Here is a 23,455-nt window from a genome sequence, read left to right on the forward strand (position 1 = left end):
TTTTCATTCAAACTAAAAAACCAAGCCATTCCACTGGCTTTTAGAGCCCCTGCATGACTGGCCCCTTGCCCAGCCTCATTTCCTACTGTACTTCCTTCCACCCCACCCCTGTTGCCTATGTCTCCACTATTTTCCCTGTCTCCATTTATTTTCAAATTAGGCATATAATAATAATCTTAATAATATTTAACATTTACTATAATAACTGTAATGCTTCCTATGAACCAGATATTGTAATTGTTTCACATGTATTTTCTCACTCAATTCCAGTATTTCCCCCACTTTACAGAAGAATGAAACTGAGTTACAAAGAGGTTAATTAACCTAAGAGCTCATTCAGTAAGTGGTGAAGCCAGAATTCAAAATCTCAGGTGGTCAAAACCCACTCTACAGCCCAAATTCTTAATCTCAATGATGCCCCCCCCAAGTAGTTAGCCTTACTCAATTACTTTTCAAAAGCAAGTATAGAATAAACAGAAGGTAGGATAAAGGACTAAGAAATGGGAATCCTAAAGTGCTTAATGTAGGGTTAAAGAGGTGGGAAAAGTTAAAGGGAACCAGGACACTGGGAATGACAACACTTCTTAAAGATAAAAGCCAGCACACAACTAGTTCTTATATGAAACAAAATATGGCACTTAAAACTTACTTTCTCTGTGGTAACAGTCAAAGAAGGAACCAATGCAGGTGATGGTTCTGGTTGCTTCTTATGTTTTTGTTTGTGTTTGTCCTTTTCTTTATATTTCTAGAAATGAATAGAAATAAAATCCAATTTAAATTTAAATCATAATCATATATATATATACAATAAAGATGAGTTTCTTTCATAATTCTGTTTAGTAATTCAAAATGTTAATGAATACTTGTCAAAAAATAAAAAGATCACTTCGGCTGATCGTGTTCTTATTTTATAAACAATACTAGTAATATAACATTACTAGTGTAAGTTATCTTAAAGTGACTTCAACATACTTATTCTTAACCAACCTAAAATTATGTATAAACAACTGAAGCCCATAATTATTTGCTACCTTTATATCTGGCAAACTGTATTTTCTTCCTGTTAAAAACACGAAATACTTCTGTATACATTTTATAAATTGCACTTTAAAATTAACATAGCACTTTGACATGCATTATCACATTAGGATAGTGTCAGATTCTACATCACTATACGTTAAATTCTATGGCCCACAAACTAAAAACTCAGGCAAAATATTCTTTCCTAGGTTTACTCAGAAAATGAATGAAGTGGGGCGTCTGGGTGATTCAGTCGGTTAAGCATCTGACTTTTCATTTCAGATCTCAGGATCATTAGACTGGGCCCAGAGTCAGGCTCTGTGCTCAGCAGGGAGTCTACTTGAGATTTCCCTCCCTCACTCACACATGTGCTCTTTTCTCTTTCTCTTTCTAAAAATCAATCTTTAAAAAAGGAAATGAATGAATTAGCTATCTCTAAAAAAATAATCTAAAGTCGTGGTGTGCTACTTCCACTTTGAAGTACTAAAACTGATGAACTGAATGTAAGAATTCAATTAATTAGAAGTTAATTACATATTAGGAGCCCAACTTTATTTAACGACAAAAAATTTTAACCAAATTGTTTTCATTTGTTTGAATCGATATGTAAGAATCAGTATTGAGTGTGAAATTTACTATCCTTTACATTTTAATAGTGACAGATCTTAATAATGATCTGCTAATCATGCATCAGTTTCTTTGCATCTATACAAAAATACTGATTTGAAGGGGCATGCACACTCCTCCCATCATAAGATGTCCTCTTCTCTACCCACATAAACCTGGTTAGCTTTGTGACTTGCTTTGGCCAAGAGGATATGGCACAGTGATGTACATGTTCAGAAGCTCAAAGCTTTAAGAAGTCTTAAATGGCTTCCACTTTTGCCCTTTGGATTCCAGCCCCCATGTAAATAATGAGTTCATACTCTCTAACAGAAAAGCCAAGTAGACACTGAGACTCTATGGAGAACTGAGGCATCCCACCCTACAGCCAGCACCGGACATGTGAGTAAGACTGTCTTGCTGGAATTATTTAGTAAAACACTTAAAATGTCAAAAGAATAAAAAAAATAAAATAAAATAAAAACCCTATCTTACACCACCCCACCAGTCACCAGTTGAATGTAGCCCCATGGGTAAACCCAGTTGATACCACATGAAAGAAAGATGAATTGTTCCTGATGAGCCCTGCCTGTTATAAGCCACTCTAAGTTGTGGGGTGTTTTCTCAAGCAACAGTAGCTAACTGAAACAGGACTAGAATCCACAATTGGGTAATTTATAAATATAAGGCTCAAATGATCCTGGGGTCTGTAAGTTCTCTATCAATATTTTTCTCCCGTAAAGATAATAAAGGGGGATGCCTGGGTGGCTCAGTCGTTAAGCGTCTGCCTTCGGCTCAGGTCATGATCCCAGGGTCCTGGGATCGAGTCCCACATCAGGCTCCCTGCTCTGCGGGAAGCCTGCTTCTCCCTCTCCCACTCTCTCTGCTTGTGTTCCCTCTCTCGCTGTCTCTCTCTGTCAAATAAATAAAATCTTAAAAAAAAAAAAAAGATAATAAAGAAGGCTTTTCTGTCCTTCCTGTTCTACTTCCCATAATGGCTTTTATTCATCAAGGGTAGAAGAGCTGGGATGATTTAATAGTAAATGACCCAACAAGGCAAACAAACATTTAAAACATGAAAACTACTTGAGAGTAAAAGGCAAAGTATGCACATGTACACACAGGAGAATATGAACATACTGAAATCATCATGGAATTAAACAGAACTCTGGTCCTATGTGATACATCAAGAAATGTATCCTGAGATGAGGCCTACAAATATTCAGTGTTAAAAGACTGAACACATTAAATTATTACTCTGTAAAGTAACAATCAGAGCAGTATGATTACTTTCATTAAAGAGATAGGCTGATTTTTCTCTGGAAAATAGTTTGGAGGTTCCGCAAAAGGTTAAAAATAGAACTCCCTTTGATCCAGCAACTGCATTACTAGATATTTACCCAAAGGATACAAAAATACAAAAAATACTGATTCGAAGGGGCACGCACACCCCAACGTTTGTTAACAGCATTATCAACAAACTATGGAAAGAGCCCAAATGTCCACAGACTGATGAATGCATAAAGACGTGGTATATATATATATCCACAATGGAATATTACTCAGCCACAAAAATCTTAACATTTGCAATGATGTAGATGGAGCCAGAGAGTATTATGCTAAGTGAAATAACTCAGAGAAAGACAAATACCATATGATTTGACTCATATGTGGAATTTAAGAAACAAAACAAATGAAGATTGGTGCGGGGAGGGAGGTAAACCAAGAAATAGACTCTGGAGGGGACATGATGGGGGGATGGGGTTTTGTTATTTTTTTAAGATTTTATTTATTTATTTGACAGAGAGAGACACAGCAAGAGAGGGAACAGAAGCAGGGGGAGTGGGAGAGGGAGAAGCAGGCTTCCCGCAGAACAGGGAGCCTATGCGGGGCTCGATCCCAGGACCCTGGGATCATGACCTGAGCCGCAGGCAGATGCTTAACCAACTGAGCCACACAGGCGCCCCTGGGGGGATGGGTTTAAATACGTGATGGGGATTAAGGAGGGCACTTGTGAGGAGCACTGGGTATTGTATGTAAGTGATAAATCACTAAATTTTACATCTGAAACTAATATTACACTTTATGTTAACTAACTAGAATTTAAATAAAAATTTGGAGAAAGATTTAAGAGAGAGAGAGACAGGTTGATTTAATACATCAGTAGAACAAAACGAATTTCCAGAAAAAGACTCAATAATATGTAAATATTTAGCAAAATATAAGGAAGGGTTTCCAAATCTGTAGGGAACAACTAAAATTACAAAATAATGGTACTGGAAAACCTGGTTAATAATCTGGGGAAAAATATCTTATTAAAAGTAAAACAAAATCCAGATGGATTCTTTTAAAGCGTTAAGTGACAAAATAATCTACAAGTCTGGCAGAAAATATTTTTGAAATCTTTAACTTTTAGGAAGAAAAGACTCTTCTAAGTATAAACACAAAGTAAGAAATTAGGAAGGGAAAAAGCAGTTTAGTTATTCAAATTTAAAATGCTTCTACATTTAAAAACCATTAAAAAGCAAAATCCTGGAAAATGAGTAAAATTAATATGTCCTATATTTCAGCACTGTTTAAACTTTTTTACAAATAAATAAAAAAGATAAATGCCACAGAACAATGTACAAAGGACAGTTCATGAAAGAAATAGTCACTGAACAACAACAAATGTGCAACTCAACCATTAAAGAAGTAAAGGTAATATTTTTCTCTCACCTAGTGATCAAAATTGTTGGGTTTTGTTTTTGATGATATGACCCAATGTTGACCCGGCTATAGTGAAATGATATATATATAAATATGTGAAGGACAATTTTAAAAGCAAGAATTAGAAACCATAAAAATGCTTTTTGTCCTAGTAATTTCACCTCCAGGAGGCGAACAAAGGTTTAAATACAGTTTATTATAGTACTATTGGCAATGAGAAAAAAAAAAAACTGAAAACAATCTGAATATGCAAAAAGAGATATGATTGAAAAAATTATTATAAAACCACATAATGGCCATTAAAAGAGGTATGTTCTGTAGGAATACTTAGAGATTGAGAACAATGGTTAATATGAGTTTGTTTTTAAAATGTATTATGCATGGAGAGAAAACAACCAGAAGGAAATAAACCAATACTGGATATTTTTTATGTAAAGCCATAGGTCAGGACAACCAGTGTCACTCCCAAGTCAATCAGTGTGCACAATGAACAATAAAAATAATCAGAATTATACAAATACATAAGTTATCTCATTTAATCCTTAAAAGAGCCCTGCGAGGACCCATTTTCATAGATCAGAAACAAATCGCTTAAACAACCACAAAGTAGATTCTTTTATCTACACTCCCAAAGAAACTTAACCTAAACTTTTAAAAAGCAGACTTTTTAATTTTAATGTTAATCACCATATATTACATCATTAGTTTTTGATGTAGTGTTCCATGATTCATTGTTTGCGTATAACACCCAGTGCTCCATGCAGACTGTGCCCTCTTTAATACCCATCACCAGGCTCACCCATCCCCCCACCCCCCTCCCCTCTAGAACCCTCTGTTTCTCAGAGTCCATAGTCTCTCATGGTTCGTCTCCCCCTCCGATTTCTCCCCCTTCATTTTTCTCTTCCTACGTTTATTTTTTTAACACATAATGTATTATTTGTTTCAGAGGTACAGGTCTGTGATTCAACAGTCTTACACAATTCACAGTGCTCACCATAGCACATACCCTCCCCCATGCCTATCACCCAGCCCCCCGTCCCTCCCACCCCCACCACTCCAGCAACCCTCAGAGTTTGTTTCCGAAGATTAAGAGTTCCTCATATCAGCGGTATACATGTCTTTCTCTGATTGACTTATTTCGCTTAGCATAATACCCTCTAGAAAAGCAGACCTTTTTTAATTAAAAAAAATAGATAAGGTATCCATGATGAGAAATTTTAACATGGAAATTTAAAAGAGTGGGGAAAGGAAGGAACGAAAAGGAAGCAAAGAAGGAAGGGAGAGAAAAATTTCTATTTTAAAGTAGCTTTAGGGACGCCTGGGGGTGGCTCAGTGGGTTAAGCGTCTGCCTTCAGCTCAGGTCATGATCCCAGGGTCCTGGGATCGAGTCCCGCATCGGGCTCTCTGCTCCACGGGGAGCCTGCTTCTCCCTCTGCCTCTGTCTCTCAAGAATAAATAAATAAAATCTTTAAAAAAAAAATAAAGTAGCTTTAAATCCACAATGAACTATTTTCCATGTAAAGAAACTAAGGAATGAGTTATACAGGAGTTTTTAACCTACATTTAGAGTTTCCATGTCCAAACTGGAAGGGGTGAAGAAATTCTGAAAGGAAAATTAAAGGATAAGACTGTAGAGATAATACTTAAATTCACGTCTTCAGACCCAAAGAAATTAAACAGATCTCAGAGAGTTTTGAAAGTACACATACAATCACTGAACCACTAACAGAAATGTTTAGGATAAATTAGAAAGTAAATTCTAGAAGGAATGCAATCTCGAGCTTGAGCTTACTTACCAGAAAAATTCTAGGGTAAATTTTTTTTTAAGATTTTTTTTTTTTATTCATTTATTTGAGAGAGAGGGAGAGCACAAGCAGGGGGACCAGCAGGCAAACGGAGAAGCAGACTCCCCACTGAGCAAGGAGCCCTAACACAGGGCTCGATCCCAGGACCCTGGGATCATGACCTGAGCCCAAAGCAGATGCTTAACCACCTGAGCCAGGCGCCCCCTACAGTAAATTTTTAACAAAGGTTAAAAAGGCTAGTATGTAGTAAAGAATTTCATTATCACTAAGTGCCAAGAAGAGTTCATCAGGGAGCTTAATATTAGAAATTAATACATAGTCATAACATAAGAAAGAAAATGAGTTATTTTAACATAATTCAATTCTGTGTTGGAATTGAGTCAATTTCCAAAAAGGAAAGAGTGCCTATGTTCAAATAACTCTCAGCGCTTAAAAAGGTGATGTGAAATCACATTATACTTTTCCAGTGTTAAACAAGTAAAAAAACAAATGAACAAAAACCAGCAAAAAATAAATAAGTAAATAAAATAAGAAAGCCAACAGCAAACAAAACTGGGGAGATGGGAAAGGCAGATAATAATTCATTAAACAAAAACTGGCAACCAAGCAATGAAATAAGAGATTTTAGAAACAGAGCAGAAATTCTCCTGGTCTGAGCTATAATATTCAACTGTTAATCCTCTTTCCAATTCCTTGCAATTCTTAGAATACCACAAAAACTCCCAAATTTGGAAAGAAGAAATCTTTTATCTTTTTGTTATCCTGCCTCCTTAATTTGTTCTTTTTCTGTCTAAGGAGTAGGACCAGCTTCAGGGCAGAAATAGGAAAAAGCAGGAGAGAAAGACATGAAGAGTGATGAGGTGCTCTTTGAAAGTCAAGGATCTAGGCTAAGAATGAGTTACATAAAATCTTAGGGTATTATCCCATAGGAATGAACCCCCACACAGCGGAAGATTAAAATCTAGTATAAGACATTTAATCAACTATTTAAAAAGAGATCTGAGCCTGCCCTACCATTCCCTCTGGCTTCAGAAAGAGGCAAAAATACTTATTAGTCTCACATACCTCAACATAATAAAGACCTTATATGAAACATCCACAGCCAATATCACACTCAATGGTGAAAAACTGAGAGCTTTTCCCCTAAGATCAGGAACAAGATGTCCACTCTGACCACTTTTAATCAACATAGTACTGGAAGTCCTTGCCACAGCAATCAGACAACATAAATACATAAATGGCATCCAAATTGGTAAGGAAGAAATAAACTCCTTATAGATGACATGATGCTATATAGAGAAAACCTGAAAGACTCCAACAAAAAACTACTAGAACTGATAAATGAATTCAGGAAAATCAAAGGATACAAAAATCGGCGTACAGAATCCGCTCCATTCCTATACACTAATAATGAAGCAGTAGAAAGTGAAATTAAAACAATCCCACTCACAACTGCACCAAAAGTAATAAAATATCTAGGAATAAACTCAACCAAAGAGGTGAAAGACCTGTACTCTGAAAACACTGATGAAAGTCAAAAGAATGCAAAGAAATGGAAAGACATTCTACGCTCATGAACTAGAAGGACAAATATTGGTAAAATGTCTATACCACCCAAAGCACTCTAAACATTTAATCCCTAACAAAATAATGACATTTTTCATATAACCAGAACAATCCTAAAATTTATATGGAACCACAAAAAGATCTCGAATAGCCAGAGCAATGTTGAAAAAGAAAAACTAGAGGTATCATAATTCCAAATTTCAAGTTATATTACAAAGCGGTTAGTAATCAAAACAGTATGGTACTGGCATTAAAAACAGACACACAGATCAATGGACTAGAACAGAAAACCCAGAAATAAATCCACAATTTTAATGACAAAGGAGGAATGAATATGCAAAGGGGAAAAGACAGTCTCTTCAACAATTGGTTTTGGGAAAATTAGCCACATGCAAAAGAATGAAATGGGACCACCTTCGTTCACCATACACACATAAAAAAAAAACCTCAAAATGGATTAAAGACCTAAATGTGTGACCTGAAACCATAAAAATCCTTGAAGAGAACACAAGCAGGAATTTCTGTGACATCAGCCATATCAACATTTTTCTAGATATGTCTCCTGGGGCAAGGGAAATAAAAGCAAAAAATAAACTATTAGCTCTACATCAAAATAAAAAGTTTCTGAACAGTGAAGGAAACAATCAAAACTAAAAAGCCCACTGACCTCTGTAAATGACATATCCGATAAAGGGTAAGTTATCCAAAATATATAAAGAACTGATACAGCTCAACACCTAAAAAAAATAATCCAATTAAAAGAGGCAAAAGACACGAACACACATTTTCCCAAAGAAGACATACAAGTGACCAACAGACACATGAAAAGATGCTCAACATTACTCAGATCGGGGAAATGCAAATCAAAACTACAGTATCAGCCTGTCATGGCTAAAATAAAAAAACACACCAAACAAGAAATGTTGGCAAGGATATGGAGAAAAAGGAACCCTCTTGCACTGTTGGTAGGAATGCAAAGTGGTGCACCATTCTGGAAAACAGTAAACGGAGGTTCCTCAAAAATTATGATCTATAATCCAGTAATTGCATTATTTGGTATATATCCTAAAAAATATAAAAACACAAATTCAGAAGGATACATGCTCCCCTGTGTTCACCGAAACATTACTTACAGTAGCCAAACCATGCAAGCAGCCCAAGTATCCATCAACAGGTGAATGGATAAAGAAGATGTGGTATATATACACAATGGAATATTATTCAGCCATGAAAAAATGAAATCTTGGCATTTGCAACAACATGAATGGGGCTAGAGAGTATAATGCTAACAGGCAAAATAAATCAGTGAGAGAAGGACGAAAACCATATGCTCTCACTCATATGTAGAATTTAAGAAATAAATGAGCAAAGGGAGGGGAAAAAAAGAGCAAGAGAGACAAACCAAGAAACAGACTCCTTACTACAGGGAACAAACTGATGGTTACCACAGAGTAGTAGGTGGGTGGGGATGGATGAAATGGCGGACAGGATTAAAGGGTACATTATCATGATGGAAAAAAAATACTTCGCCCTCAAACCCTAGCCTCAAAAATGGTGAGAAGAGATTCAAGAAATTACCTAAATTATAGTGGAGCAAATGCCTAGAGCCTCCCAAACATGAGTAAGATGAAAAACTATTGCACAGCCAAGAGACTACAGCCAAAAAAAAAAAAAAAAATATATATATATATATATATATATATATATATATAAAGAGCATAACATGCATAAGATAACCAAAACTCTCAACCTAGGAGTAAATATAACCCAGCATAAAAGTATTTCTCAAAACTGCCCCCATGCTAAATAAAACTTACTTTGAATATAAATTCATACGAAACTCAAGAATGAAATGACAAAACAGAAAAAAGATAAATCAGGGACTGGGAACCAAATAATTTAAAAACTAAAAGAGAACAGATAAACAGAAACAGCAAGGAATAGAATAAACATTATTGAAAATAAAAACAGTGCTAAAAGGCTTGAAATAATCAGAGTGTACAAATGAAAAACAGCAGATATTAAAGCAGTTGAGAGGAACTAATAGCGGAAATGCGGAGAAAGGGGAACCCTCCTACACTGTTGGTGGGAATGCAAGCTGGTGCAGCCACTCTGGAAAACAGTATGGAGGTTCCTCAAACAGTTGAAAATAGAGCTACCCTATGGCCCAGGAATTGCGCTACTAGGTATTTACCTCAAAGATACAAATGTAGGGATCCAAAGGGGCACCTGCACCCCATTTATAGCAGCAATGTCCACAATAGCCAAACTATGGAAAGAGCCCAGATGTCCATCGACAGATGAATGGATAAAGATGTGGTATATATACACAATGGAATATCAGCCATCAGAAAGGATGAATACTTGCCATTTGCATCACCGTGGATGGAACTGGAGGGTGTTATGCTGAGTGAAAGAAGTCAATCAGAGAAAGACAATTATCATATGGTTTCACTCATATGTGGAATATAAAAAACAAAACAGAGAAGCATAGCAGAAGGACAGGGAAAATAAAACGAGATGAAATCAGAGGGGGAGACAAACCGTAAGAGACTCTTAATCATAGGAAACAAACTGAGGGCTGCTGGAGGGGGGAGGGTGGGCATATGGGGTAACTGGGTGATGGACATTAACAAGGGCACAGGATATAATGAGTTATATAAGACTGATGAAAAATTGGGGCGCCTGGGTAGCTCAGCTGGTTAAGCGTATACATTCAGCTCAGGTCATGATCCCAGGGTCCTGGGATTGAGCCCCACATTGGGCTCCCTGCTCAGTAGGGAGCCTGTTTCTCCCTCTCCCTCCACCGCTCCCCCACTTGTGCTCTCTCTGTCAGATGGCGCCTGGGTGGCTCAGTCGTTAAGTGTCTGCCTTCAGCTCAGGTCATGATCCCAGGGTTCCGGGATCGAGCCCTGCATCGGGCTCCCTGCTCAGCGGGAAGCCTGCTTCTTCCTCTCCCACTCCCCCCTGCCTGTGTTCCCTCTCTCGCTCTCTCTCTGTTGAAAAATAAATAAAATCTTTTTAAAAATAAATAAATAAAATCTTTTAAAAATTTTTTACAAATAACATAAAAAAAAGACTGATGAATCACTGAAGTCTACCTCTGAAACTAATGATACACGATACGCTAATTAACTAAAAGTAAATTAATTTTAAAGAGAGAGAAAGAGGAATACATACAGAAAACAAAAATAATCAAACATATGGATAATTCATGTCCCTAAAGTAGAGAATCCAAGGAATGGGGAACAAAAGATATAGTCAAACATAAAAGTTGACAAAATAAATCATTCTAAAAAACTCTTGTTATAGAATGTTTAACAGCAAGACTTACTGTAATTAAACTTAGTAGAATACAAGGGGAAAGTGGGCAGGGAGGGGGATGCCAAGGATTGTCTTTGGTCTTCTCCACGGCAATATTCCAGGCCCACTGTTTAAATTCTTAGGGGAAATAAAGTGTGACCCAACGATATTATATACAGCCAAGATACATAAATTCTGAAAGGAAGAAAGATGTTCCACTATGAAAAAACTCAAGAGAAGGTCCTAAGAACTTATTCTTGAAAAAAACTTGACAATAAAATTCAGCCAATTTAAGAGATGATATAAAGAACTTACTGGAGAAGCTGTGGTAAAAGAACTGGTAGTGACCATCTAACAAATTTAAATACAAAACAAACCTAAAAAAACCGAGGAAGTAACTGTTTACAAACCTGAAAGATGCAACATAAACATCTTAAAAAACAAACTGGATAGCAGGAAACGAACGAGAGCAGCACGAGGATGTTAAGGCTTTCATAGCAGGCCTTGATACAGATTTTGAAGCATTTAGTTAATAACAGAACATAACAGTTTGCCACCAAACAGTAATTATACATAAATCTCTTCCTTGTAGATAAAGTTCCTGATTTTCTTTGGCTAATCACTCTCTCATATCCTCATGAAAGTGGCGTCATACTCCAACCCAGAGGTGAACATGGGTGTGTCTGAGCCAATTAAGATAAATCTGTTCTCCTCAGTCACTGGCTGCTTTAGGTCTAGGAAAGGTTGAGGTTGGGATAATAAATTAGAAGGGGGCATTTTCTGTGATACGGCTGTGAACATTCTTTTCTCTCTTTTAAGATTTATTTATTTGAGTGCGGGAGCACTCGCACACAAGTGGGGGAGGGGGAGAGAATCTTGAAGCAGACTCCTGCTTGAGCACAGGGCCCCCACACGGGGCTCGATCTCATGACTCTGAGATCATGACCTGAGCTGAAACCAAGAGTCAAGAGTCGGTTGCTTAACTGCACCACCCAGGCGCCCCCCACTGTTCTCTTTCTTAATAAGGTACTCCCTTCCTGCCGTCAGATGCTCAGGTATTACACCAAACCCTTGGAACAACTGCAGTGACCTGGCAATCATGCTTAGAAAAGTCAAGAAAACCACAAAAAAACACAATGCCCTGCCACTCTTGGATTGGCTACTGACAAATTAACCAATCTTATAAAAGTCTAGTCTTTAAACTTAGGCAAAAACAGCAAATTCCCTATTGCTTTAGCAATATTCTGTTATAGCTGAGAGCATCTGAACTGGAAAGATAATGTTTTTGTTTGGTTTTGTAATCTTTTATTACATACACTTCAAGTTGTATTTAAGGAAATAACATCTCTTGTGGTAAGAAAATTTTATTTGAAGTTCAATAATGTTACCTATTTTACTTCACTTTCTTTTTCTTCGATATAACCAGCTAAATCGGACTTTAATGTTTTTTAAATATTAATAGCACTGCATCATCTTAACAAAATAACTTTTATCAATCTAACCATCCTAAGTCTATATATATATATATATAGACTATATAGACATAGACATATATATATAGTCTATATATATATACACATATATACATATATATGTATATATATACATATAGTATATACATATATATACATATATACATATATATACACATATATATAGTCTATATACATATATACATATACATATATATACATATATATTATACATATATATATATCTATATATATATAGACTATATATATATATATACATATATATATGTATAAAAATGACATCTAGAAAGCTTACTTAGTAAGTAATGATGGCTATTTCTGAATGGTGGATACTGGAGTGGGTGTTTGGTTTTCTTTTTTAATTAACCTGAGATTTTTATTTATTTAAGATCTTATTTATTTATTTATTTGATACAGAGCGCGCGCGCGCGCACAAGCAAGTGGAATGGAAGGTGGAGGGAGAGGGAGAAGGAGGCTCCCCACTGAGCAGGGAGCCCAATTACTTGCAATTTTTAAAATGCTCTGCCTTGTTTGAATTTTTTGTAATGACATATGGCTTAACAAAAAGAAGGGCTAAAATGAGGTATGCCAGCTATTCACCAAACCCGTTTCTTTTTCTTACTTAGAACAAGATACTTCCCAGCTTCCTTTACAGTTATATGTGGTCTTTACGTTCTAGCCAAATGCAACCTAAATGAAAAATGATGTTAATTACCTCTGGGCATGGTCCTTAACAGCCCCAACAGTTTAGTGTCCATGTTCCTTCCTCTTCCAGAGATCAATGCAAATGACCATCACAGCCACAGAAGCAACATCAAAAAGAACGCTAAGTCACAAGATGGAAGGAAACTAATTCCCTGATTCATGACTTGGAAAAAAGCTGTCTGCCAGTCAAGAACACCTGTTTTGGACTTAGTTGTTAATGAAAAATAAACACTGTTATTAAGCCAACAGATAATTTGAGAATTGTTATGTGTCGGGAGACAATTTTATGTGAATCTCTACAGTTTTCTCTGCACATCTTGCGAGTGAGGCAATAACTTACCGGTTGTTTTGGACTATCTTTTCAAGGTTGTTTGTATAATGAACAGACTAAGATGAGTGTCTCCTTTAGGAGCAAAGGGCAGCCATGCTTACTGTCCATTACAAAAGATTCAGATGCCTAAACTTGGGGTTCTTCTACAGCAATGCAACAGACTGCAGGAGCAGATGTCATATGGCCCTCTCTGTGTTGCCCTACGGAAACTGGGTCTTGGGGGAATGGTGTAAAAATCCTGATCCTATGGTCACTGGGAGTACTGTGTAATTAACTGTCCTTCATCTCTGAGCCAGGATTCTCCTGTCTCCTAGCTAGTTACTAGTAGGGTAATCATGAACCTCTTACACAGCTCATGACAGCTTGGTGATAAGAACATGATGCTGTTAGAGATACGGCTTTCTGGAAGAGGAAGGGTAAGAGCATCACAGGCCAATTAATGAAACTCGAGGAAAGTGGGAATGGTAACAAACATATTAAGTACACCGTATGGTCAATCAGGCAGTAAATAAATGGTCCTCTATTTTGTTGCTTTATTAGGAGAAGGATTTGAGGAGATGGTTCCAGGCTGAGAAGACAGCCATCTAAATGATGTCCTGGTGGGTTGCTAACCCTTTTCCAGGTAGGAGGACTTCCTTGACAATCTGGCAGTTGGCTTCATTTCCATCCAGTTGTAATAATAAGATTCATTATCAATATAGATTCATCCTTGGTGGACAAAAGGTTCCAACCCATTTCAGATAACAGTTACAGAGACACTGACCTCTACTGAACGTGAAAGGAGGAAAAACTACCAAGCAACCATAATGGGCAGACATGAGGCAAATCGTAAGAACTCTCAATTAAGAATAAACTAGTATTATACTCATAATTTTTCATCACAAAAGCTTTCCAATCTACCTGTTGCCTGAAAGACTTAGTACAAAGTAATTCCTTACCTACTGTTGGTTGACCTAAAACTTATTAGTGCCTATTTGGTTCCCATATTTGAGTAATATACTTCATGATGAAGTAAATGGTTAAACGTAAGAAACTGAATAAAAACATTTTATAATTTAAACACAAGTAACTCTGTATTTACCCAGAAAACCTTATACATGAACAACCAGGCTCTCATTATTTTCTAAAGCCATGCTGTCCAATATGGTATCAACTTGCCACACACTGCTATTTAATTTTAACTTAATTAAAACTAAATTAAATTAAATATTCACTACCTCAGTTTGACACATTTCAAGTATCTAACAGCCAGATGTGGCTAGTGGCCACTGTATTAACACAATTACAGAAAATTTCTATCAATGCAGAAAGTTTTATTGGACTGTTTGGTCTAGAACTTCATACTAAATCAATAAAATTTACATTTGAATACACTCCCACTTTTTCTCCAATGTAATTCTCAGACAATAATCAGTACACAAAGCTTACTTTATAATAATCAGTCTCAGGTAGATAAACAAAGGGGCCAAAGACCAAGTAACTGATAATGAAGGTAACAAAACTACTACAGAGAAGAAACAAAAAACAAAGTGATGGTAAAAATGTGGAGAAACTGGATCCCTTATTGGTAGGAATGTAAAATGGTATAGCCATTGTGAAAAAAGCGTTGTTCCTCAAAAAATTAAACACAGAATCACCATGTCTGATTTAGTAATTCCAATGCTAGGTATATACCCAAAAGAACTGAAAGCAGGGGTGAAGAGATATTTATACACCCATCTTCACAATAGTATTCACAATGGCTAAAATTTGGAAGCAACCAAGTGTCGATCAACAAGTAAATATGCAAAACGTAGTACATACATACAATAGAATATTACCCAACCTCAAAAAAAAAAGAGGAAACTCTAACAAGAAATAACATGGACGAACCTTAAGGACAGTATGCTAAGTGAAACAGGCCCATCACAAAAAGCCAGCTACTGTATGATTCCACTTACAAGAAGAATCTAGAGTAGTCAAACTCCTAGAAACAGAAAGTAGATGGTGGTTGCCAGGGGCTGGGGAAGTAGGGGGGTGGGGAGTTATTATTTAATGGCTACAGAGTTTCAGTTTTACAAGATGAAGAGTTCTGCAGATGGATGGTGGTGATGGGCACACAACAATGTATTTAATACACTGAACTATACACTTAAAAATGGTTAAGATAGTAAATTTTATGTTATGTGTATTTTAACACAATACAAAAAATTAGGAGGTAGAACTAATATATATAGAAATCTATGGCCCATGTCATTATCACTATCACAGAAGTGAAATAAGCTTGTACAGAGAAGGACAAGGGGCTAGAGAGCTACCTCCAAAATATATTCTGTCTATAAACGACATACTTTTATTTTCACCCATTCTCCCCACTTAAATGAAATGCCATAATTAAAAGTTTGAGATTGGTTTGTTTCTGATATTGCCTTTTTATAAAAAATATTTTATTTACTTATTTGAGAGCGAGCGAGTGACAGATTGAGGGGCGGTAGGGGGAGAGGGAGAAGCAGACTCCCTGGCTGAGCAAGGAGCCCGATGCAGGACTCAATCCCAGGACCCCACAACCATGACCTGAGCCGCAGGCAGACACTTAACCGACTGAGCCACCCAGACGCCCTGATATTGCCTATTTTTAAAGTGAAAAACAAAAAAAATCACTTGCTTTTAAAATACAGCTATTAAAGAGGCACCTGAGTCAGTCAAGTGTCCAACTCTTGGTCTCGGCTCAGGTCATGATCTTAGGGTCCCGGCATCGAGCCCTGCATCAGGATCCCCACTCAGCAGGGAGTCTGCTTCCCCTCTCTCTCACTCTCCCTCTGTCCCTCCCCCTGTTCGTGCATAATCTCTAAAATAAATAAATCTTTAAAAAAATAAAAAATAAAATACAGCTCCTATGACACAAAAGATTTGGTGAAAACAGTAAAGCCTTGTAAAACTACTTTGTACTGCTTCTGTCACAAATTATCATTTGAGGTTAAACCCCCCTTTAAAATTTTAAGTGAACCTATGATAGATATCATGAATCAGCGATAAAACTACCTCATACAATAAAATAAGGTGGGAGCATATAAAACCAACATATAAAGACCAATAATTTTTATATACAGACAATAAAATTAGATATACTAAAAGAAAACTCCTTTTAAAGTAATAAAGAAATTAGGAGTGTCTGGGTGGCTCAGTCAGTTAGGCGTCCAACTCTTGATTTCGGCTCAGGTTGTGTTCTCATTGGTCATGAGATCAAGCCCCACATCTGGTTCCTCACTCAGTGGGGGGGTCTGCTTAAGATTCTCTTCCTTTCCCTCTGTCCTTCTCCCAACTTGTACATGTGCGCCTGTGCGCTTGCACACTCTCTCTCTCTCAAATAAATAAATCTTCTAAAAAAGTTAAGAAATTAAAATAGTAAGAAAGGGAATACGGTGGCAGCAGCATAGCTTCCCAATCTTTCTGAATCCCCACATAGAAAGAAACAACTTGGGCGCCTGGGTGGCTCAGTTGGTTAAGCGACTGCCTTCAGCTCAGGTCATGATCCTGGAGTCCCGGGATCGAGTCCCACATCGGGCTTCCTGCTCAGCAGGGAGTCTGCTTCTCCCTCTGACCCTCTTCCCTCTCGTGCTTTCTATCGCTCATTCTCTCTCTCTCAAATAAATAAATAAAATCTTTAAAAAAAAAAAAAAAAGAAAGAAAGAAACAACTTAAACAGGAAAACCAAAACCCATGGAATTATATTTACAACAAAACCGAGTGTTCAGAATATTGCCATGAACTCCAAAATACAAGCAGGTTGGGACAAAGCACTAGAAGACTGCATGGTAACAGTATTTGTGAGGGGAGAAGGAAGAAACAATTAAACCCCCAAATCATCAACAGTCTCCACTGGAAAGAACTAGGGGCCAATCTGAGAAGAGCATCTGAAACAATGAAGGGTTTTGCACTTACCAACACTGGATAAATGCAAGAGGCCTACAGGGAAGGACTGATGTAACATCTCAAATTAACCTTCCAGGCAGGGGTCCATTGTAAAACAGGGACCCACTCCAAACAGAACTGGTTTCTAAATAACATCCCCACTAAAGGATATGACATGATGATCTTTCTTTTTTTTTTTTAAAGGATATGATGCACTGTGAACAATACACCACTTATGTGGTAATTCTATCAAATATGTTTAACATGGATCTGAACAGGAGGTTTAAATAAATAATACAAATCCCAGTAGAGGGACATTCTGTAAAACAACTGATCTGGATTCTTCAAAAATGTCAATGTCATGAAAGGTAGAAAAGCCTGGAGACTGTTTTAGATTATAGTAAAGAGAAATAACTAAATGCAATATCTGATACTTTGCTGAATCCTGGGTCAATTTCTTTTCTAATCAGCTATTAAAGGACATGATTGAGACAAAAGGAGATATTTGGATATGGACGGTATGTTAGATAGTATTTACATTCCCTAAGTAATTATATTTCCTAAGTAAAATATTTACATTAATGCTATATTAATATTATTTGTAACTAATATTAATTAATAGCTAATGATTAATGTAGTACATGATTTCATGATTAATATATTTCCTAAGTAATATAATTACATTGCAGCAATGTAGAAGGATGTCCTTAGAAGATGTCCCTATTTAGAGATGAAGTCTCACAATGTGAGCAATTAATTCTCAAATGGATACATGACAGATTTTTTTTTTAATGTCTCTGTACTTTACGTAGATGTATAAAGTTGAAGATAAATCAAATGTGGTAAAATGTCAACAACTGCTGAATGTAGGTTAAACCTACATACTTGTTCATTGTACTACTCATACAAATTCCCTGTAATATTAAAACATTTTATTTTTTTAAAGATTTATTTTTATTTGAGAGAGAGAGGGCGCACACACGTGTGCACGTGAGCAGGGGGAGGGGCAGAAGGAGAGGGAGAGCGATAAATCTCAAGCAGGCTCCATGCCTAGCACAGAATCCAACATGGTGCTTGATTCCACAACCCGGGGATCATGACCTGAGCCAAAATCAAGAGTTGGACACAACCTGGGGCGCCTGGGTGGCTCAGTTGTTAGGCGACTGCCTTTGGCTCAGGTCATGATCCCAGGGTTCTGGGATCGAGCCCCACATTGGGCTCCCTGCTCCGCGGGAAAACTGCTTCTCCCTCTCCCACTCCCCCTGCTTGTGTTCCCTCTCTCGCTGTGTCTCTGTGAAATAAATAAATAAAATCTTTAAAAAAAAAAAAAAAAGAGTTGGACACAACCAACTGAGCCACCCAGGTGTCCCTAAGCTAAAAATAAACTAGTATATAAACTATTTAAAAAACAAACTCTAAAAAATATTCAGAAAATAGTAAAAAAAAAAAAAAAAAAGCAAAAGCAAATATGGTATAGGCATAATTGGTAACATCTTCCTGAATTTTCTTCCAACCTTTTATAAATGAAATTCTTAAGTGAAATTAATTTTTCTAATTAAAATAAATTTAGGGGCGCCTGGGTGGCTCAGTCGTTAAGCGTCTGCCTTGGGCTCAGGTATGATCCCAGGATCCTGGGATCAAGTCCCGTGTCGGGCTCCCTGCTCAGCAGAGAGTCTGCTTCTCCCTCTCCCTCTGCCCCTGCTGTGTTCCCGCTCTTGCTGTCTGTCTCTCTCTGTCAAATAAATAAAATCTTTAAAAATAAATAAATAAATAAATAAATAAATAAATTTAAAGTGCGCACTTCTGTATACTACATCTTTCATTTATATAAAAACCCCTTTGCCCATTATTTCAATTTTAAATCATGATTTTAAATGTAATAATATTAACTAACACTTTAGATACTATTGAGTTGTCTATCTGGACAACCAGATTTTCAATTAGCACTTTAAGAAGTGCAAAGTCATTTTACATGTATTAGCTCACTTAATTTTTACAACCCTATGAAACTAAATACTAGTATCACCTAGATGCAATGAGAAAACTGAGGCACAATATATCCCATTCCTTTCATCTATTATTGGCCATTTTAGCAGAGGGAGTGGGAGAGGGAGAAGCAGGCTTCCCGCAGAGCAGGGAGCCTGACGTGGGGCTCAATCCCAGGACCCTAGGATCACGACCTGAGCCGAAGGCAGACGCTTAACCAACTGAGCCACCCGGGCGCCCCTCCTTTATTTGTTCTTAGTGGTATGTATACATCAGCAGCAAATCAAATTAGATAAAATACAGTAAAGAGCTTTTCAGAAACTTCCACCTATTTACTCTTAACACTCTCACTGCTTATAGCTAAGTTTCTGAAATATGTAAAAGTCAAATGAAGAGAGCACAAAATTTTAAAAATACAAACTGGGTTTTCTCACAGTTATGTTCCCAAATATGTAATTTTGGACAAATTGTTTAGTGTCAGTATGACTCTAATTTTTAATCTGTTTTCCTAGGAAATGAGCATGGCATCTTGAATTCAGTAGATGCTTCATAAACATTTATCAAATTTAATTAACATTCATGTCCTTATTTCTTCATCTATGAAAAAGGAAATTAAACTAGTTTAATATAGATAATATATTAACAAATATTTGTATTATTATTGTAGAACAATTTGTTATAGTCACTTAATCTCCATAACGCTATGGTTTTAGAGAGCTGGAAATTAACTCTAAACACCTAAATGTATTTAAGCATTTTAGTCTTTTTATCTTGTGCAATCTTAACCTTACAAAAAATGATAACTCTATAGACTAAAGAACTTCGCCCTCAGCCAATTCAATTAGTCATTAAATCCGATTTCATGGACATGCCATTTAATTGATGCACACTATATTAATGTTTGTCTTCAACATCTGAGTTCAAGAAAAATTTCAGGGACGCCTGGGTGGCTCAACTGGTTAAGTGTCTGCCTTCGGCTCAGGTCATGATCCCAGGGTCCTGGATTGAGTCCCACATAGGGCTCCTTGCTCATGGGGGAGCCTGCATCTCCCTCTGCCTGCCGCTCCCCCTGCTTGTGTGCTTTCTCTCTCTCTCTGACAAATAAAAAAAGTAAAAATAAATTTAAAAAGAATAATGAAGTGTTTAAAAAAAAAAAAGAAAAATTTCAAAAAGGTTATTCCCACCAACTTGTTAACTTTCACTTTTCATCTTCTTTGACAAGGTATCTATCTCTTCTAAGTTACAAGCTCTTCAAAAATCTCTTCTCTGAAACATTCACCAGTCTAATACATTTTTTTAATATTTTATCTTTAGTAGACTCCATGCCCAAGGTGGGGCTCGCACTCACAATCCCGAGACCAAGTGTCACATGCTCTACTGACTGAGCCAGTGAGGCGCCCCCAAACATTCACCAGTCTAAATAAGAACATCCTGGAACAATGTATAAGAGTCATAAGAAAAAGGAAAAAAAAAAAGATTCATTAAGAGATTCTTTGCATTAGCATTCTTTTTAAAACATGCAAAAACTTCACCATCTGTATAATACAAAAGAAAAGCTAATTTTTGTAATATATCTGATTTATCTTTTAAAGAAATGTGATTATTAAGCCTCCAAGTGAAAGTCAGAAGGACATCTGAAAAATAACCCATGGACTTTGGAATCAGGAATACTTGGTCTTGAATCCTGGCTCTGTCATTCACTAATAGTTATCTCTTGTTTTTGTCTGCCCATTTTTTTCTTTAGGTAATTCTTCCCTATTCCACGTGGTCTTTACATATGTTTTTTTTCCCTAGGAAAACAGATATATATAACAATACATAATATATAATAGAATCTTTAATCTGGGTTGCTTGTCTTTTCACTGAGATAGAAGTTTTTTTTTTAAGATTTTATTTATTTATTTGATAGAGACACAGCGAGAGAGGGAACACAAGCAGGGGGAGTGGGAGAGGGAGAAGCAGGCTTCCCGCGGAGCAGGGAGCCCGATGCGGGGCTCAATCCCAGGACCCTGGGATCACGACCTAAGCCGAAGGCAGACGCTTAACGACTGAGCCACCCACACACCCCTACTCCACGTGATCTTGGTAAGACCTTCAACCATAGTATCCCAACAGCCCTGACCACAAGAGTGGATGTGTTACCAAACTAAGGCTAATCCTAGGTGGCCAAATCTCATAATCCCCAAACATCCTCAATTCTAGCGGTTTTCACTTCAATTCTCTCTTCTTCAATATGCCTATAATAACATCTTGTGCCAAAAATTATGATGGGTCTAATATCATACTTGCAATCTAACAAGTTAGCCTGCCAGTTTCATGGATGCTTAAAGAAGACACAAAACTCCTGAGTTGTACACAAAGGGCTTTACCACTCACAGCAACAGCAGTAGCCAGAATGCCAGCCACTCCATGGGCTCCCCAAACCCCAATTCTGACAGGATGACTTGAAAAGGGCCAAATGACACTTGCACACATAGTGGGTTGCATTACAGAAGAGGAACCGTGGGCTTAGGGAATCTAATTCTGAACAGTAAGCAGGCCTGCTGTCATTATCCCAGAAAGAGATACTATCTCTGTGTTTTCCATGGCTGTAAGCAAATCTGCCCTTTGCTCTTAATGATGTTGCCTCCATTTTCCAAGGCTGTTCATCACAAAAACAACTTCAAAAAGATAATCTGGAACAAAGGCAGTCAAGGCCTCTATTCACAAAATGTGTACAAATGTGAGAGACCCATGGAAATTTGTCCCGCAACAGCTGAAGCCAGTACAGTCCAGTGAAATACTGAACCACCATGTTCTATACTTTCTCCATACCTTGCAGTTGATTCACATTCGCACTTGTTCTTGGACCTCACTAAGTCTTCTAGGCCCTTTCTCCAACATTTTCTCCAAATCTATGTGACCCCGTTCCCTAGTTTCACTTACATCTATTATCCAACCTTGGATCTCATGACCCACTACTTTAAACACTTGTGAAAACAACGAACTCGTTTCCTTTTCCTTATCTTTATATCCAATCTACCTAGCAATATCTCCTTGGGAATCTGTCCATACCGATTTTCTCTGCTTCATTATCCAGGTGACCAAGTTATTCACCTAAATGCATCTCTCCTTGTTCCTCCCGCAACAGGCGAAGACAGTATTCTTACTGTCCACTACTACAACTTAGTATCACATATTCCTCCAGTTATTGTCCTATCTCTCCCCTCTTCTTGACATCCAAGATTCTTTAAAAGAGTTAAATACTCCCATGATTTACATTTCCTCATACCTACTTTATTCATTTACCAACTTCAATTAGCTTCTCCTCTGACCATTACACTGAGACACCTTCTCAACCAATTCTTTAGCACTGAATCCAAAGGACATATATTGTGCCTTATATTAGCTGATCTTTCATATGCAATCTAAATGCTGAGCACTAACTTTCTGAAATACACACTTCTCCTTAATTCCAAAACATATCTCTTCTAACTTTCCTCCTGTATCTATGGCTACTTCTGATTTCGTCTGTAGAATCTTCCCTTCCCCATTACTGATGAAGAAAGTGAGAAAGGGAGAGAAGCTCTAATTTACAGTAGAGTGCCCATTAATGGATGTAGAATGAATTATGAGAAATCACCTTTTGTCAAACACTATTTTAGGTAGAACCGTCAATGGATGCTAAAACTTGTGGGTGAAAATTTAATGGGAAACAGGGTATCCGCCCAATTCTCAGGGTGTGGTAGCCAGCCTCCAAGAGTTTCCCATGATCTTTGCCCCTAGGTAGTATCCAATGACACTGAACAGGTTGCCCTGTGTAACTAACAGAATACTGCAAAAATGAGTGTCTTAAGTGGTTAAAATGGCAAATATTTTATATATGTTTTACCACAAAAAAAAGTTTTTTAAAAAAGGCATTCAACAAGGAAAACAAGACAATGTGTAACATCAGGTCTAATCACAAAAAAAGCTGCAGCTTCCACCTTGCTCTCTATCTTAGATCATTCACCCTGGGGAAAGCTAGTGCCATGTCATAAGGACACTTAATGCAGCCAGAAAAT

At 37.1% G+C, this 23,455-nt stretch overlaps 1 protein-coding gene across 10 annotated transcripts in view; it reads right to left on the reverse strand.

Moving 5' to 3' along the window:
• MLLT10 (MLLT10 histone lysine methyltransferase DOT1L cofactor) overlaps window positions 1-23,455 on the reverse strand; it is a 217,726-nt gene that overhangs the window by 88,610 nt on the left and 105,661 nt on the right. For all 10 annotated transcript variants that reach the window (XM_028114111.2, XM_028114114.2, XM_028114117.2 and 7 more), the window contains one exon: window positions 650-745. In XM_028114111.2, the coding sequence (XP_027969912.1) occupies window positions 650-745 (96 nt within the window). The remainder of the gene's footprint in view (window positions 1-649; window positions 746-23,455) is intronic.

Source organism: Eumetopias jubatus, unplaced genomic scaffold (genome assembly GCF_037043125.1).
Source record: "Eumetopias jubatus isolate StellerSeaLion01/CBP00866 unplaced genomic scaffold, mEumJub1_p1.0 scaffold_8, whole genome shotgun sequence".
Classification (NCBI taxonomy): Eukaryota; Metazoa; Chordata; class Mammalia; order Carnivora; family Otariidae; genus Eumetopias; species Eumetopias jubatus.